The 18,215-nt window shown below is 42.1% G+C and overlaps 2 protein-coding genes across 4 annotated transcripts in view; one reads left to right on the forward strand and one right to left on the reverse strand.

The window, feature by feature from the left end:
* Positions 1-993: 993 nt before the first annotated feature.
* On the forward strand, positions 994-15,408 carry sim2 (SIM bHLH transcription factor 2). The gene is made up of 11 exons (XM_027016984.3): positions 994-2,566; positions 4,687-4,769; positions 5,244-5,333; positions 8,714-8,822; positions 8,979-9,064; positions 10,699-10,898; positions 11,345-11,451; positions 11,912-12,059; positions 12,379-12,541; positions 12,739-13,144; positions 13,818-15,408. The coding sequence occupies exons 1-11, from the start codon at positions 2,392-2,394 to the stop codon at positions 14,531-14,533; spliced, it is 2,283 nt and encodes a 760-aa protein (XP_026872785.3). The 5' UTR covers positions 994-2,391; the 3' UTR covers positions 14,534-15,408.
* Positions 15,409-16,950: 1,542 nt separating this feature from the next.
* Positions 16,951-18,215, reverse strand: part of hlcs (holocarboxylase synthetase (biotin-(proprionyl-CoA-carboxylase (ATP-hydrolysing)) ligase)) — a 21,989-nt gene continuing 20,724 nt past the window's right edge. For all 3 annotated transcript variants that reach the window (XM_035535571.2, XM_027016985.3, XM_035535572.2), the window contains one exon: positions 16,951-18,215. This exon is cut by the window's right edge and continues 268 nt beyond it. The gene's annotated coding sequence lies outside the window, so the exon portion shown is untranslated.

An 18,215-nucleotide genomic window follows, 5' to 3' on the forward strand; every position in this document is an offset into this window, starting at 1 on the left:
ATCCATCAGGACTGACAGGTAAAGAGAAAGTGATAGCCTGAATATCACAGCCAACTCTGCTACACAAATAAATCTCCTGATTACATCCACACACACTCAGCCCTACACTCCAAAATGTATCCACACATGTGACTTAAAGCAACCAGCATTTACCCATCCTAGGCACAGTGTTTGATCATGTATATCTCTAAACATTCAGTAATTACAGGGACAAACTTGTACTATATTACTACAGCTCCTACAGTAAATCCAGTGTTTGTAACTCAGTATAGAATACATTTTACAGCTCCCACAGTAAATGCAGTGCTTGTAAATACAGTATAGGATCAATTCTCAGTTCAGCTGCTGAGAGGTTTTCGAGTTACTAAATTGTGTGGGATACGGGATGGAATTACATTCTCTAATTTTAATAAATTCATGCAAACCAGTGTATCATTCCACACTTTTCTCCCAGTAAATCTGCAATTTTTAATAAAAATTAAAATTGATGTTTTTATTATCATTATTGTTGTTGTTGCTGTTGATATTTGATAATTGTTTGATACGATAACTGATAATTGATTTTGTGTAATAACATTCTTCATAATACCTAATGATAAAATATTAGCTTCAAGAAGCGATGTCAGTGCAATGATGATATTAATTTTCCCCTCCTGAGAGATTCTTTTAAAATGCGATGAGGTGATGGTGTTATTAATAAAAAATCTCTGTGCACGGTGCACGGTCATTTGGTCTGCACAAAGAAATAACTCACAAAGACGTTAATGCGCAAAGCGCCTCCGAAAATTTTCAAATAATTACATATGTTTGAGTGCTATTGTGACCAATGCGGCAACACTGATCACTGGTAACGTGTTAACAGCGACACTTTTAACACTTCACTGCTACATTGATCGTCGTAGGAAGACACCGAACTCCACCTTGTTTACAATGCCTTTTCAGCTTAGTTGGTCGAGAGGACGTTGGTCAGCCTTCAAGCAGACCACACGCACTCGTTCAATTTCTAGTCATCTTCTTAAAAGCGCTGGAAAAATCTGCTACGTTTGCTAAAGACCGTCACACACCAAACCCGACGCACACGGCGTGGCGTGACTTTACAGTACTTGTTACTGGCGTCTGAACTGGGTACAGAGACCGAACTCTTAATTCGCGTTTGCTGTGGGACTTGCAACTTCCTTCAAGGGCTCGTGGCGTCTGGTCGGAGGTAACCAGGACTAGGTGACGTAACGGGGTTCCCGACTCCTTTTCCATGTTCCGCCTCTCCTACTCACACAAGACTGTACGCTCCGATCTGTGAGGGGCATAAGCGGATGACTCTCAGAATATCATTCTATTCTAAGGGATTATAGGCTCCAAACGATGACGAGACCGACCGAATAATCGTGGCGGGAATAAGGGGATGTACAGTTACTGATACCGCGGGACTTCGCTGGATTTGTCACAAGTTGCTATGGGAAATCAACTAAACGTCAGCAAAATCGGACGAAACGGAGGACTGGAATTAAGAGATGAAACACGTTTGACTTTTGTAATTTCGCATTGAACAAAGTGGCCTTTATACGAGTTTTGTAAAAAAACAAACAAAAAAACCCCAACAAATTTAAATCACCTAATATCTTTGATGGAATTGGACCTGGGTCTAGCGATATGAGCCTCAAATTATAAACCAGCTCTGCGTCAAAGCGCACAACATAGCAAGTTCTCTCCTTCATGGACGCCGCCAAGGACAGTTTTACGAAGTGGTGCCAGCAAAGATGATACGCTGTGTAAATTGTGATCTATTCCGAATATGTGATTTTTAAAAAAAAAACCTAACAACAACAAAAAAAAAACTTGCAGAAGATAATTTCATTAACATAGAGGCCTAATGGTACATGCGTAATATACATGTCATTTGCTGGTCCGAGTCGACATTGTCCAACATTATAGTACGAAATGGGAGATACGTAATTTATGCTCATGGCCATGTCTGATGTGGCATTACTGAGACAAGACACAAAGAACATAATGGAGTGTCTTTTATGTAGAGGCGCGTTGCTTACACCACTGAAGCTCTTTTGTGAAACGTTCTCAGTCTGCCGTCAACTCGAATGACAAGAGTTTCTAACTTCAAATAGTTTATACTGTGGCATTCAGTGCTTGATAAATGTACATCTCGGCTGTCAAATATCACACACGTCCTCTGTGAAATACAGGGGAGATGCCATGTTGCTAAGAGATATATCACTGACCTCCGTAAAAAGAGACGCTTGACTATCCAAAGACCAGTTTCTTTAAATTGAGAGAAGTGAAAAACACTCTTATGACATTTACTCTTTTAATATATTAGAACAAGACCTCGAGTTAAAATTCGCATTCTATTATGCGAAACTGTGTGTTAATGTGTCAGAAATGAAGGAAAAGTCCAAGAATGCAGCGAAGACAAGACGAGAAAAAGAAAATGGTGAGTTCTATGAACTGGCGAAATTGTTGCCTTTGCCCTCGGCCATTACTTCGCAACTGGATAAAGCTTCGATCATTCGACTGACCACAAGCTACCTGAAGATGAGGGCAGTGTTTCCTGATGGTAGGTTTCACGACAAAACGTGGAAGAGGTTGTTTTTTTGTCCGGAGAATGGTTTATCGTCATGTACGATTTTCTGTTATTAAGATATTGGCAATAGCAAGCATCTAACCGTTAATGTTCTCGAGACCTTGCCACGAAATAGACATTTCTGAAAGATGTTTTTATCTTCAAAATTTAATTTGGGTGCGTGATGTAATATCAGTTTGTGAAAATGTATATTCCATTACCTACTGCATTACCTCTTCTAACACTGGCAGCAAATATCTTACTCATAGATTCTTAAGATTCTTTCATCCTGTGTTGTCAAATCTTTTACAGATATGATTAAGTTGATCAAATTTGTATTTTTTCATTAGATGCTATGGGACCACATTGAGGCCTATGCTATACCCAGTGTTATGCTTTTTGAATAAGTCAAATTATTTGCTACCCTTATAATTTTTCTTGCTGGTCTAAAGGGAAAAAAAAGAGAAATTGTCGTTAATTAATAGTAATGCATATAAAACGTCCTGGGTTATATCACTGTGAAATTCTAAAATAGATAAGTTCATTATTATTATTATTATTATTATTATTATTATTATTATTATTATTATTATTATTATTATTATTCATAATAATAATAGATTACAAAAAATAATAATGTAAGATGATGGCGTAAGAATGTAAGATGACAAAAATAATAATGTGATTATAAAATGTGATCTCGGCATTAATGGTTGCAACTTTTTAAAAGTCATACACATATAAGAAAGAAAATAATACTAGTCCTTCGTCTATTTCGAACTCTTAATACACAATTCTATTTAACATATTTTTTTATAATACTTTGAATTATTTAAAAAAAAAAAATAAAAAAAAGAAACAATCTTGCTGAAAGAGAACAGATGTTTGTACAACATAGCAATTATTCTTACGCCTTTTCCTGCAGGTTGGTCGTTTACTTCTGTGTGGATGAATTAGTGAATCGCAGTTTGTTTATTGACGTGACGAGTGGCGTTATTCTAACTAGCAATTTAACTTCTTAGAAAGTAATTTCCAAATCGCCAATTTAGCCCACAGTAAAAGAAAAAAATATATATAAATTACGAATTAAATGCTTATGTTGTATAAACGTAAAAAGCAATTTGGCTAACCTCACTGTGTCTTATATTCGTCTTGTCCTATATTCAAATGAACTCGGTTGTGAATATTGTCTATGTAATTTGTGACCGTGCGTCTTTCAACAACTGCTTACATTTATTGTTTTATTAATGTCAGTAAATACAGAAGCTAACAGATTTAGCTTTATAAGCGTCTGGAAGTGAAACGACCCATACAGATATGGTGCATGGATCCTCCAAATGGCGCGTGGGATAAAAAACCGTTGGCCTATACCTGCTACTGACAAACTGACACTGACATTAGCAAAACAAATATTCTGGTTTCAAGGTTCATATTTAAAACTGTCCTACAGTTTAGTTAATGAACATTAGTATGTAATTAACGTATGTAATATTACATTTTTGATTTCGTTTTAAATTTCTCATGCAAAAACACATTGCAATAATACAGGGACTCTTTAAAATAATTCCTTCATATGTGCGTACAATACGTTAACGGTTGAATTTAACTAAATGAGTCTCCTGTTTATTCCTTCCTATTCAAATGTCATTTAAGCAGTACTCCTGAATAATCAGGGTAGGGTATTTGAAAAATATGTGTCTAGCCAAGGTTTAGGAAACCGCGCAAATATTCAGATTAAACTAAAGAATTTTTCATCTTCTAATGTTTCATTACTGGCGGTAAACACTTATTGATTAGACTCGGTATGATTAGACTAAATTGACATAAGAAATTAAATGTTAAGTCTATAAGAAATGTAACAATAACGACCTATTTCTTTTTGGCAAATAAACAGATAAGTAAACACATTTTACATAGCACATTGTCGGTCAAAGAACAGAAAAACAAATTATTTTAATTTTGGGGGAATTAGGGTCGACTTCGCTGTACGTTTAAGTCCTCTCGTTTCGAGCGCTTAAAATGAAATGATCTCTTATTATTATTATTATTATTATTACTATTACTATTATTATCCGTTCTTAGTTCATATAACGTAGCACTGTTTCCTACGTAAGGTCTGGGAGAGGCATGGGGACAGCACGCGCGAATCAGCCCGCTGGACAGCATGGCTAAGGAATTAGGATCCCACCTGCTGCAGGTTAGTGTTTCTGCCTTCACAGCGGAGCTGTGCTTACAGACCTAGAGAAAGGTCCGTGAGACAGAGGCTTTGCGTGTGTGTGTGTGTGTGTGTGTGTGTGTGTGTGTGTGTGTGTGTGTGAGAGAGAGAGAGAGAGCGAGAGAGAAACCATGTGTAATTAAAAATGCGCCGTTACAATAATAGTTACATAACAAAACGCCTATTTTCCATTAACATGATTTACATGAAAATGGTTTGAAGTACACAACAATTTTCATATAACAATAACCAAACTATTTATGTGGAAATGTGTAATAATCAGTGTAACATTTATAATTAGAATACTTCATGTGTAGATTTAGAATGATCTTTTTATTCATTTTGATCAATTTCATCTCTGACATTGATCATTGTGGTGTTGCACCAACACACATGATCCTTACATTTGATTTAAGCATACATAACATATCTTCATATTGTTGATTACTCCTACAGACTCTGGATGGGTTTGTGTTTGTTGTTGCCTCTGATGGTAAAATTATGTACATCTCTGAGACGGCCTCGGTTCACCTTGGTCTATCACAGGTGAGTCCGTATTCAATTCCTTGTGTAAACATAAAACCCACAAGATCTCACCTGGTATGTCTGGCATCGCGGTCAGAGAAGGGCCATGCTGATATGCTCTCTGGAACATTTTATTTGCCACGCTGTGGCGATAAATGACACAATGAAGGGTAAACGTCTCCACCTGCAGCCTCGGCTGGTGCGAGTCCGTGGAGAATATTATCTGATGGCGTGCTCGCAGGGGCTGCGTCTGCTGAGAGGAGCTTTCGGGCTGGTAGCTCTTTACGTGGTTCTGTGGTGTGTGAAAGCACGGGGACTGTTTGCTCAGCACGCTGGAAACAATGAGGTTCAGGTCACGCAAATGTCACCACCTCTCGTCTGGCCGAGCGTCTGCTTGGGTAACCTGCAGTCTGCAAACTGGTGATGTGAAAGGAAAGGGGAAATTTGGCTGGGCATATAGAGGCTGTGGGATCCGGATAACCGGACAAAGAACAACCCCATCCAAGGAAGAGTAGGATGGCTCAGTTTGCACAATGGAGATACAGATGGAGAAAGGGATACTGGAACAGGGAGAGAGACAGAGAAAGAAAGACAAGCAGAGACAGAACGAGAGAGAGAGAAAGATTCTAAAAATTGCATTAGAGATCATGAACAGAAGGAGAGAGATGAGCTCTTATTCCTGAAGGCAGTGGTATACATATTATCCATGATCAACAGTGCCTGACAGTGATATGCTGCAGGAACGCCCATGCACGTGCCCCCAACACACACCTACAGGAAGACAGTTCTCTGGTGTGCACTGTACATGTGCCTTTGCATCGTAGTAGCAGCCCAAACTGTAGCACAGTATTTTCCTGCAGCATTAGGGAATAAACTATGCAGAAAGTTAACCGCAACCACATAATGCTTGATTTCATGATCATGAGATGAGATGTTTCAGAGTAGCACGATCCTGGAGATTATGTTTGGAATGTTCTCAGTGATCTATGTATAGTAAATATATTACATTTGTAACAAATTGGCATGAACGTATATTTTGATTTTGTCATCTACAATTAAATCTGTGAAATAATTGAATTTTTGTAAGAAAATATAGTACAAAGTACTGCTTTGTTATTAAGTGTTTTCTTGAAACTAATAGGTAATACTTGACATGAATCAGTGTAAAAAGGAGTGCGTCCCATTCTTCTTTGGTGTGTTATTATACCAACGCTTTTGAGAAGTTTGCAAAAATGTTTATATTTATATGGACCTAATAGATGGAGCCTTGTGCATAAAGAATCTGTCTTTTTTCATGCATTTTTAATACTCTGGCAGGGTTCTCCCTTCCCAATGGACTGATTTCCTAGCCTATTCTACATGTTAAATTACATTATTCTGCATGTTAGAATATATTAGCTGCTTGTACAATTCAATCACTTTTCTAAAGGAGTACTTCATCTAAAATATATTAATTGTTTCTTATTATGAGTTACAAATTGAGGCAACTCAACTTGTGTTTTGCAAAAAAGATCCAGCTAACTGGAGGCTGCTTTTGGTTCATTCAGTCAGACCTCTCTGCAGTTGTTGGAGAGCTTTCTTTAAACAGAGAGAAAATATCCAGAATAATGAAGATGATCTTCACGATAAGTGATAAGAAGTAGTCAGGATGCTTTTCAAGTTTCAGTTGGAATAACAGAAGGAACACTGATGACTAAAAATGTGAAGTTGGTCAGCCTTCGAAACATTTACCTGAAATGATGTCAAAATGTTGTTAACCTATATTCTGTTAACCAGAGCATTGTTAACCTAGTTTAACAATATTCACACTGTATATGACTACAAAATGAAGAAACATACAGTGTGTAAAAGTCTTAGGACACAACAAAACAGAACAAACAAAACAAAGAAAATAATACAAAACAAAGAAACTATGTTGGCCTGTGATAAATTCTTCCAAACCTTTTCTGACTTTAGCTACTTTTGGTTCTCCTCTCTGTCCAAGAGCCACCCAGATTCAGGTCTTCTTATCAGTAGGGCTCTGTTCTGCCTAGTCATATTTGAAGCTGTGATTGCACTGAAAAGCTTTTCTTTTAATGAAACCTTAATGTAAGGTTTGAGAACCAATCTGGATTTTTCAGTAACTCTTTATATAATACAAATTTTGTTCATTTTATTCTATTTGTGTTTATTAAATATTAGCTTTATTCTAGTAGTGATTGTTAAATAATCTTTTTACATGCAAAATAAGCACTTAGTGCTTATGATAAGGGTGAGATTGTTTGAAATCGCTTTAAATAAAAACAATGTTGTTTCTTCTCTAGTCAAATAAGTATTGGTCATAAGGCATGGGCCCCACACGCAATACCATGCAAATGTGTTTGTTGCTGTTACAGGGAGAACACCTGTATGTACCATCTACTGACCATTCAAATACAAGGCGCTCGATAAAATTAAAGGAGTGTGTGCAAATGTATGTGTGCGCGTGTGTGTCTAGTAACCCACCTTCTGAACCACCTGCCGTTCAGCAAACACGCTCGCCAACAAAACCCAAAATGCCACTTCATGCCACATTCTCACGCTGGGGAAGATCGGTGAGATACTGAGCTTTGACACCTGGCCTGGCTCAGCCGCTCAGTTCCGCTGGACAGAAGGAAGGCCTGCGCGGCCGCAGACGCATGCCTGGCGTGCCTGTGCACCGGGGCCAGCTCGGGGTGTGCTCTCCACCGCCACACTGCAGCTGCTCAGACCCCAACACGCAGCTGCTTACAAAGCAATTTGTAGCTGAAGTGGGCGAGCGTCAGCCCTCGCTGCCTCTGACCTGCCCTGCTAATTTGTGCAGCAAAATAGATCAAAGTCCGGCATGCACTTTGGCTTTGTTTTCACATGCAAATTGTCTTTTTCTCTCTCTCTGTCTCTTTTTTTGAACACGTTAACCCTTTGCATTGGCTGGATTGCAGTGTTCTTTTAGAGTGCAACTGAATCACCCGTCTCTTTGAATGAGACAGAGATCAGTTTCAGGGGACAGGGAGCTTAGATTTAGCCCCCCCACCACACACATCACACACCACACACACATACTCACACACACACGCACAGACAGCACATAATAGACATTTCTATGAGCTGAGGTAATCTTCTTAAATGACGGATTACAACTAATCCTGATCACAAAAAATTTTAATTTGTCTGCTAAATTACTGTTTATTATATTCTTTTTGAAAGACAAATCAGTTTAATCTGATTAATTATTGCACATACAATTAAAGTGTGTTACAATTAGAGTTGTCCAAAGAAATGTGCAAACAACACAAACTGGTAAATAACTGAAAAATATCATCTGAACTAGTGCTACTGAACAGTAGACTAACATATTCTCTTCCTTCTATGTTCATGTCTCTTTCTGTGTTCCTGTCTCACAGGTGGAGTTGACAGGTAACAGTATATTTGAATACATCCACCCGTCAGACCATGACGAGATGACTGCAGTGCTGAGTGCCCACCCACCACTTCACCCGCACTTTTTACCAGGTTACCACACACACACACACACACACACACACACACACACGCACACACACACACACACGCACACACACACACACACACACGCACACACACACAATACCGTCCAGTACAGGACTCATCTGTATTGCTGTACTGATTAGATACTTTTGCATTTCTCAGAGTATGAGATGGAACGGTCCTTCTTCCTCAGGATGAAGTGTGTGTTAGCCAAGCGCAACGCCGGACTGACCTGTGGTGGCTATAAGGTAATTGCACACACACCTTTTCTCAACAAACACACTACCTCACAGCCATATGTTTGCCACAAACGATTTCAGATGTCAGAATCAATGGCTGAGCATGACAAACTTTGCAGACAGTATAAAAATGGAATACGTGTTCCCTTTTGAAGTTTACAACAGCCAGTGCTATACACCATCATTTATTTTCACATGCCTTTGCACACCCATATAGGCGGATTGCAGAGCAGTGCTTTACACAGTCTGCCTTTGTTCTGAAGAAGACCTCTGGACCCATGTTTGTCTGGGAAAGATTAAAGCTTTAAAGGCCTTTTCATCTATGTATCTTTGGGGGGCTGTTTTTGATGAGACATTTCCCATAGATTACCTGCATTCACACCTTTATATTAAAGTAGTAGCTCTCTATTCATTTAACCTCTTCTAACATTCTAGACGTTAGTCACAAATAGTTTATACCAGTTTTATACCTAGACATGTTAGTCACAAATAGTTTATAACTATTTTTTAGACTTTACACTTTCACTGAGTAAACTCCACTGAAAGGACTTTTAATGTAATCTATGCCCCCAAAAAGTGGCTCTATAGATCTATGATGGCTCACACGTCTGTTCTCACTTCGGGCAACCTCCCACTCTTGTGATCATGGATCCAAGCAGCTAGGGCTGTCATCAGTCATAAATCACTCAGCCAATTACCCTGGAGATTTGTTTAAAATTTGTATTTGTTATAAACAAGCTGGTTATGTTAACAAGAGGATTGCTCCAGAACCTGAGAGTGAGGGAGAGTTGCCGACCTGCAAACACTGGCTATGGCCAGGAAGCTAGATAAATACTGCCCACAGGTTGGTGTTAGCAAGTGGAGTTTTATGTGTCAGCAAACTTGCACCGGTGTGTTTGCATGTGGGTGAGAAAGACAGCAAAGGAGAGAGAGATAAATTGGAAGAGAGAGAGATAGATAGATAGATAGAGAGAGAGAGAGAGAGAGAGAGAGAGAGAGAGAGAGACTTGAGAGAAAGAGAGAGAAAGAACATCGAGTTCCCAAGTGGAGCTCGTCTAAATAAAATAAACCCAGAAAGAGTCCACACACACACACACACACACACACACACACACACACACACACACACACACACACACACACACACACCTCTTCCCTCATCCGTTGCCACATTCAGATCAGGGTGATCTGCTCTCCAGACTACAAGAGGTGATCTTGAAGAGGAGGAGGATTTGGATTATAAAATGTGTGTTCTTCATTTTACTTGTGTGTGTGAGAGAGATGGAGAGAGCGACAAGAGAGAAAGAGAGAGATGAAGAGAGACGAGAAAAAGAAAGAGAGAGATTTGGCATTACTGCTACAAACCTATTTTCAGCTCCTTACCAGAAATGAGAGGCCATAGTTGCGCAGAAGAATCTGTGAAAAAAAACTACTCATGGATAAATTTTGCCTTGAAGAGTTGAATTTCATTTCATCTTTGTGATCCATGACTGCACATTTACAAGCAGCAATTAGAAGCCACATTTATGCTCATCGCTCCTGTTGGTCTGTTATGGGCTGATGATCAATGCCAGTACATTTTAGTCCAAAAGTAAGCGCTTTCAAAAAAACAAAATTCCTGCTCCGTGTCTGCTTGTGCGTAGGTTATCCATTGCAGCGGTTACTTAAAGATCCGCCAGTACGTGATGGATGTTTGTCTGTATGAGTCGTGCTATCAGATCGTGGGTCTGGTGGCCGTGGGGCACTCTCTGCCACCCAGCGGCATCACTGAGATTAAACTCCACAGCAACATGTTCATGTTCCGCGCCAGCCTCGACCTCAAGCTCATCTTCCTCGACAGCAGGTGAGAATCATCATCATCCTCGTCAAGAGCAGTCAACCCGTGGATCATTCAGACGTGTCGCTCCCGGGGTTCAATCAATGTGGCAAAGGTTTACCTCAGTCAGAGTGTGAAGACTTTCTGTTTATATTGAGCAAATGCCCAAATTGGATGCCTTTTTCATGTCCCCCTTTAACATTCGATTTGTAGGATAAATACGGATGGTCACCAATACAAGGATGATCCAAATCAAATGTGTGATACCATACAAATTTTAACCAATTTTGTGGGGATTGTTTTATTCTAAACGAAAAGGGGGGGAGGGGGTTAAAGGACTAGTCCAAATGTAGCCAAAATTAGGCCAAATATCATTAACCCACATGCTTTGTGACTGTATAAGGTATAAATACCATTGATTAATAGTATTGATTAATTTAACAGTTCCACTTGCCTCTGTGTCCCTCTACCAGAGTGGCCGATTTAACGGGTTACGAGCCGCAGGATCTGATAGAAAAAACGCTCTACCAGCACGTGCACGGCTGTGACGTGTTCCACCTGAGATATGCACATCATTTACGTGAGTACCCAGACCCCACAGCCTGATGTACCCACGCATCACACCCTATTGTAAATACACAAGTGAGGTTACTTTGTAAAGAGGGAAGGCAGCATGTATGGCATGCGCTAAGAAACCGGTCGCAAACATTGTGCAGCAGGTCAGAGTCTCGCTGGGTGTTTGTATGGGTGAAGCATTAATATTTCTGTGTTTGGAGATGGAGGGGCGGGGGGGCACTCTTAACCATAATGACAGTTAGCCTCACGTTCCTCAGATTTCTGGGAAATATTGCCATGAATGCATGTATTCTATTACGCGTCTACGTTTCGCTGTGAATTCGTGCCGTCGCCATGGCGGCGCTGACAATAAGTAAACAAGGGCATGAAAGCAGAGGCATCGACGAAACCGGAGCGGCAATGGCCGTGAACACGCGCTCGCTCTCTCTCCATAATGTCCCCTCACTCCCGCTTGCTCTTCGCAGTGCTGGTGAAGGGACAGGTCACCACGAAGTATTACCGCCTGCTGTCCAAGCACGGCGGCTGGGTCTGGGTCCAGAGCTACGCCACCATCGTGCACAACAGCCGGTCCTCACGCCCACACTGCGTAGTCAGCGTCAATTACGTTCTCACGTGAGTCCCGGGCCGCTTTGCCTTGTGCGCGCAGCTGCTTGTCGTGATGCTGAATGATTGACTGTGTTAGTCTGCGTGTGCGTGAGCAGACATGATTGCCGTGTTAATGTGGTTCGCACGATTATTGGAGGGATGCTGAATGCTAAAAACAAGAAGGTAGCATTGCTCTGGGCCATTGCGGAAAATAAAATCTCAGGTCCAGTTCAGCCAAATACATCATCATGGTAATATGGAAAACTCTACTTAGTTTCCCTTAAGGGCAGAGGTGGAGTAAGTGTGTGAAATTAGAATGTTTTGTGTGTGTGTTTGTGTTTTGTAGAGATGTGGAATATAAGGAGTTACAATTGTCTCAGGACCAGAGCAGATCCCGATCAGCGCTTTCCTATAAGAGCTCCCTGCCGCCCCTGCAGGATTCCCGTAAACAGCTCAAAGCCAAAGCAGCCAGGGTCAAAACCAAACCCAAAACGTCCCCTTATCTACAGGTACACCAGCACATCTGCGTACTGTGGCACAAATTTGAATGCATACATATTCAGACTTGCGCACAGAGACATTTACAAGCACACGTGCACACAAACATATACAAATATACATGTGCAAAACGCATTCCAACGGGAAGGCTGGCTGACTTTAATGTGCCTTTTAAAGTCTGGGTGACGGCATGTATTCCTCTGCCCAGATGTCCATGCCCTCCGAGAAGCTGGATTCTGCGCTTGGCTGGAAGTTGAGTCCCCCATGCAGCCTGTCGTCCTGCCGGGAACAGAGCCCTGTCTCTCTCCCACCCGCCCCGTTATCCGTCCCCGAGCCAGGCGAAGTGCTGCCTTACAGCCTGCCGCTGCCCTACCCCTACACGCACGCCCACGGACACCCGCCCGCCGACAGCAGGAAGCTGCGGGCAGCGGTCGGCTCTCCCGAGCGGGCTGCGCGCCAGCTCCTTTCTAGCCTGCTGCCCCACGAAGAGGACCACTGGGGCGAGGAAGGCTCCCCCAGACCCTCTCTAAATCTCCCCGCACTGGGCTCCAAGCCCCCTCGGCACCCCCACTCCGGCAGCCCCACCGCCTCGTCTTGCTGCAACAGCTACACGGGTAAGCACTTCAGCAGGCCAAGCCTGTGCTCAAATCATGCATATAATGGGAGAATGTTCAGCAATAGCTGGAGAAATGCATTTCTGGAGAATTGGCTTTTGACACGAGAATAAATTTATTAATAACTTTGCTGTCTCCTTTCACTTTTTAATATGGATTGTACATATCCGTGTTAATTCCCAACACTCTTTGTGAGGCTGAACAGGCAGCATTGTTCAGTAACTGCAAACAGTCTGGCTTTAAAGAGCCAACGCAAATGGGAAGAACCATCAAAAACAAGCACAAAAATCATAAGCGACGAGGCCGGCTGTCATCGGCTTAGGTGACTTCATAAGCTGTATGCTGCAGCTGTTCACATGGAGAGTCTTTAGTCTTTAAACATGTCGAAACCAACAGAGGCTTCAGGGAGGAAATCATTGCCCCTGCAATGGGACGGAGTGAGGTACTGCTACAGGGCTGGGCAGAGTCAGTGCACAGTGTCCGCAGAGCCGTCGCAGTGTGCTCCGAGATGGAGAGATGATATACTACAAGTCCGGTCAGGATTTATAGTGGAGGATTCACTGACTACCCTGCCAGAAAATGATGGTGACTTGTATTTGATGTGCCCTCTTGCACTGATTATTTATCCCCACGGTATGTCTGACTGGGTGCATCTGGGATGTTTACCTTGCAGATGGTAGTACAGTGGGCAGGAGGTATCCCAGTGATCCACTGCATGATGGCTTCAGCAGCTGTTCCTCCTCCAGACCCGGCAGTCGCTTTAAAGAAGAGCCTTTTGAGCATCCTTCCCTTAGCCAGGCCAGGCCAGACAGCCACCTCCATGGCCCGGGTATACCGGGCAGTGCAGAGGCCAGGAAACCGCACCTCCTACGTGACAGCAAAGACCCAGCAGAGAGGGCCGAGGCGGCTGCTCCGTGTCCACTGCTGGGTGCAGCCGTGCTGGGTAAGGGCAGTGCCGAGCACCCCCGGGTGCACCAGGGGCTCCAGGGCCTCAGCCAGCACATTCCCACGCAGGCAGCACTGGAGCAGAGACACAGGCTTTGCGCAGCAGCCCAGACTGGGTACAACCACCGGGGGGAAGAGCAGCGCGCAACCCGGGTGGCAGAGCAGGCGAGGGAAGAGGAGAGGAGGCTGCTGATGGGAACGGGCTTACAGGCGCAGCCTCCGTACGGCTCTCTGAACTTTCACCACGTGCTGGTAAAGCACAGCCCCTTCCCCGCCGCGCCCTATTCACTCGGCCACCTGACGGACAGCTACGGTTGCCGGGGGGAGGAGCTTAACCCATACCTGTACAGGGGCCCGAGCCCCGCCTCCAGCCCTTCCCCAGAAGGCCACAGCGAGATCCCTCACTACATCGGAACCTCTGTCATCATTAGCAACGAGAGGTGACACACTCCGTGTTAGTGGTCAGAGGTCATGCGCTAGGGACACTAAGACTCATGCTGCAGCAGGTCACAGGTCACGAGAACACACAGACTCTGAACCTCCCCGGTGCTTCTGTGCATCAGATGCCCTCATATAAGCCAATGCCAGCTTGCACAGGGAGCAGCACGTAACTTCAGGTATGAGTATATTATATTTTTGCAAACAACATACCCAGTAGAAAGTGATTAGTAAAGAAGCAGAGCCAGGGATGCTAGTCGTAATGAGAAGCTGGTGTGATGTCAGCCGGCCGAGTAGAAAGATTTCTTCTCAATACCTGCATGTTTGCTGCCACTTTGAACAAGCATGTTTATATAGGTCAGTGAATATGTAATAGCAGTACGCTATAATACTCCATTACTCTGCAAGAACTGGAAGCAGCTTCTAACGGTACATTGGATTTTAACAAAACATCACGGAAATCCTGATTTTGTATTGAAAACAGTGCAATCGTCCACTGACATACTTTTTCTCTGTTATAAAGACATGTCTAAAAAAGGAACAAGACAATTGACAGCAGGCTAAATGATACACTCCAACCGAAACAAACGTACTGAGTGAGCTTTAACAAAAAAGTTTAGCGTGTCCGAAAACGGTCCCCCGTGTTTACTGTGGAAGCAGCATTGCAGGTGCTGAGACAGGTTCTCTGTGTAGACGCCACCATGCTTTACGCTAGCTGGTTCCAGACAGGAAGCTTCACTCCCCCTCTCCGTTCTGCTTGATCACGGCTGTAGTTATGAGGCTAAAGCATCGAACACAACCCAGGAACAAAGAGGAACTGCTTTCAGATGATATTGAAACAATAAATAATTCCACTTTAAGTCCAAATAAACAATGAATGACATTTACTACTGGTCATTGTCTGTTCATTTCTGCCAGATGCCATTCACTTTTTCTGCTGTTCGGCTCCATATTATTAATTTTCCATCTCTGACCAATGAGAAGAAGACCAAACTGAAACACTCTGAAGACCCAAAAAGGGGCCTTGTGATTGACAGCTCTGTTCTGTAGCATACAGTATATAGCATATATTGCTGAATGGCACACATGCTAGACACCTTGTTCTCCCAGCCGGCAGTCTGATCCTCGGTTATTGAAGCACAGAGAGCTGTTAAATTAAAGCTTCTCTGACAGCTATGTCATGAGTATATTTCCCTATTTCTGCTTTTAATAACCCTCCATACACAACGAGAGGCAGCTTTGTGAGCACCCGGCTCTGTGTGGGAAGCCTCCGGTATTTGTTTATGGAAGTAGGCGCGTTTCCTTTTTCCTTTGGAAATATATGCCTTTGAAGACGAGTCAGAGGCCGTGGCAGCAGTCTCTGTGGGGATCAGCTTTAGGTGTGATATTATGCAGCTAATATTATAGAGGATAGAGCCCTGCTGATCCTAAGGACCTCTTCACTGAAATGATTTAATAGGATATTGAGGAAGTGGCGTTTATAGATCTAAGTGGAGCTATTTGCTTAATGAAGTTTAGAACCAGATAGGATAAAAAAGGGGCTTGTTTCAGGCGCTGGGAGTGAGGTTTACCCTGTTTGCACTCAGAGATTTTGCCCACACACGCGCCCACACACACACATCCATATACTTCTCCAAGGATGACTGATATGTTATGATCACGACATATTCTGTGCACCATTTCCCTCATGAGTTTTTAGCATTTAGGTTTTTTTTTTTTTATTAGTATATAAAATTATTTCTTGCTGAAACAACAAACGATCGTGTTGTTACTGGACCCTTTTCCTGGGCCAGAGCACAGTGTGTGTGTGTGTGGCTGGGTTGCACATTTGAGAACGTGGGAGTAAGCGAATGGGCTCATGATGAAGTGAGGGATCTCGGACAGTGAGCAGTCTCACAGGGCTACGTTCACCTCATCGTAGGCAGGGAGGGCTCAGGCACAGAAGGTGTGACAGACAGATGAGGTGATCTTCAACAGGCCAGGATGAGCCAAGCAGAGCACAGGAAACCTAACCCGCTGCTTCACGTCAAACACACACACACACACACACACACACACACACACACACACACACACACACACACACACACGCGCACGCAATTAGCCCACCTGTACACTCACCAGGCTCCAGCACACCTCATCACTCCCATTCATGCTGAACAGGAAGAAGAGGAGCAGGAAGAAGGAGTCGGGGGATACAGCGGCCACATTAAAAAGCAGAGCTGCTCACGCAGAGACGCTGCAGGGCTGCCAGACTGAGCTGCACGTCTGAGTGTGGCACTCATCAGAGTCCATCTCACACAGGCACAGACTGTCAGACTGCTGCTAACAAGGCTACTGATTTACTACACTCCTTTGCTTTTAAAGCATTTCTCCTTTAAATAATTATCTAAACTAAATACTACTAGAAGAACAATGGAAGATACAGTTAAAACTTTATTTTTTATTTGAACTTAAAGTAGAACTGTATAACACTGCAGAAGAAATAACTCATCGGTATACAAACTGTATTACAAAATATAAAGTAATGACATTTTTGTTAATAGATGCAAATAGATGACAGTCAAAATACAAATGACCTCTAAGTCTAATAATCAATCATCAAGGTAGACATGCAGACAAAGCAATTACTGTTGCATCTTAGATATGTAGATTTATAAATGTTTCACATGCTTGTTTACTTTGAAACTGCATTCAAGTATTCACAAACCTACATTTGACAAAATCTAAGGCTTAAATTAACATTAGAACCTGTTTTTCAAAAATCCTGTACAAAACGCCTTTAAATACTGAAGAGCACTGTTGAAGTTATAAAAATTCAAAGGTTTCAAATAGATTTTAAACAGAACATTTAGATTTAGTGGGATGACAGTGAACTATTGTTGCTAACAGATGTTTATTGAAACCTTTTCATTGTCTTCAGTAAATGCACAAGTAATTGTGTGTTTTTGTATGTTCAACACTGTGTCAAAACTGTGTGTCATTTGTGCTGTGACTGAAGTTTCAAAGCATACATGCACCGTTTGATCACCGGGTGATGCCACATGCAGATGATGGAAAGTACTGCAAAATATGTATTTAACAAGCTGACCTTTTATTAATAAAAACAAAGCACATATGCAGTCAAAACCTATTTAAGACTAAGAGCCTAAAGAACAAAAACAGCATATATAACAATTTTCCAGACTATAGATTATTTTCTGCCCAAATCTCTCAAATCTATGTATAAATAACATTTTAAGGGGAAGATAAAAAGAAAAATCTTAACTAGACAAACTTTAGTAAATCTGTTTTTTTTTTTTTTACATACCAGGAGTGAGATTATTGAACTGATATTATTAAACAAAAATGTCAACATACAGAACAATTCAATACCACAGGCTCACTAAGGTTAACTGAGGTTAAGACCTTTCCTAAACCCTTAAACAACAAATATGTGAATTCAAAATCAATTCATTTAAACAGCACCAAATCCCCCAAGGTCTTAGGCAGACAACCACAGCAAACCATGTGGAGCAGTTGTAGGCTACAAACCTTTTAGGGCTCCAAAACATATGGTTCCTTAAAACAATTTTCAGTAAGTCTAGACTTTGCTGAAGCAAAAACAGACAGAGTTGCAATCCGAGTTCTGGAATGCAAAATTGAGAAAAATGATAGCGCTGCCAGGGAAGTCTATAACTGTTGTGTA

Source organism: Electrophorus electricus, chromosome 19 (genome assembly GCF_041902795.1).
Source record: "Electrophorus electricus isolate QZ-2024a chromosome 19, ASM4190279v1, whole genome shotgun sequence".
In the NCBI taxonomy this organism is placed as follows: Eukaryota; Metazoa; Chordata; class Actinopteri; order Gymnotiformes; family Gymnotidae; genus Electrophorus; species Electrophorus electricus.

Bases quoted from the DNA above. Each gene is read 5' to 3' on its own strand.
- sim2 (XM_027016984.3), top strand. From the start codon at position 2,392: ATGAAGGAAAAGTCCAAGAATGCAGCGAAGACAAGACGAGAAAAAGAA. The intron at 8,823-8,978 runs GTTACCACACAC...TGCATTTCTCAG, and splicing joins TCACCCGCACTTTTTACCAG to AGTATGAGATGGAACGGTCC. The intron at 13,145-13,817 runs GTAAGCACTTCA...TTTACCTTGCAG, and splicing joins TTGCTGCAACAGCTACACGG to ATGGTAGTACAGTGGGCAGG.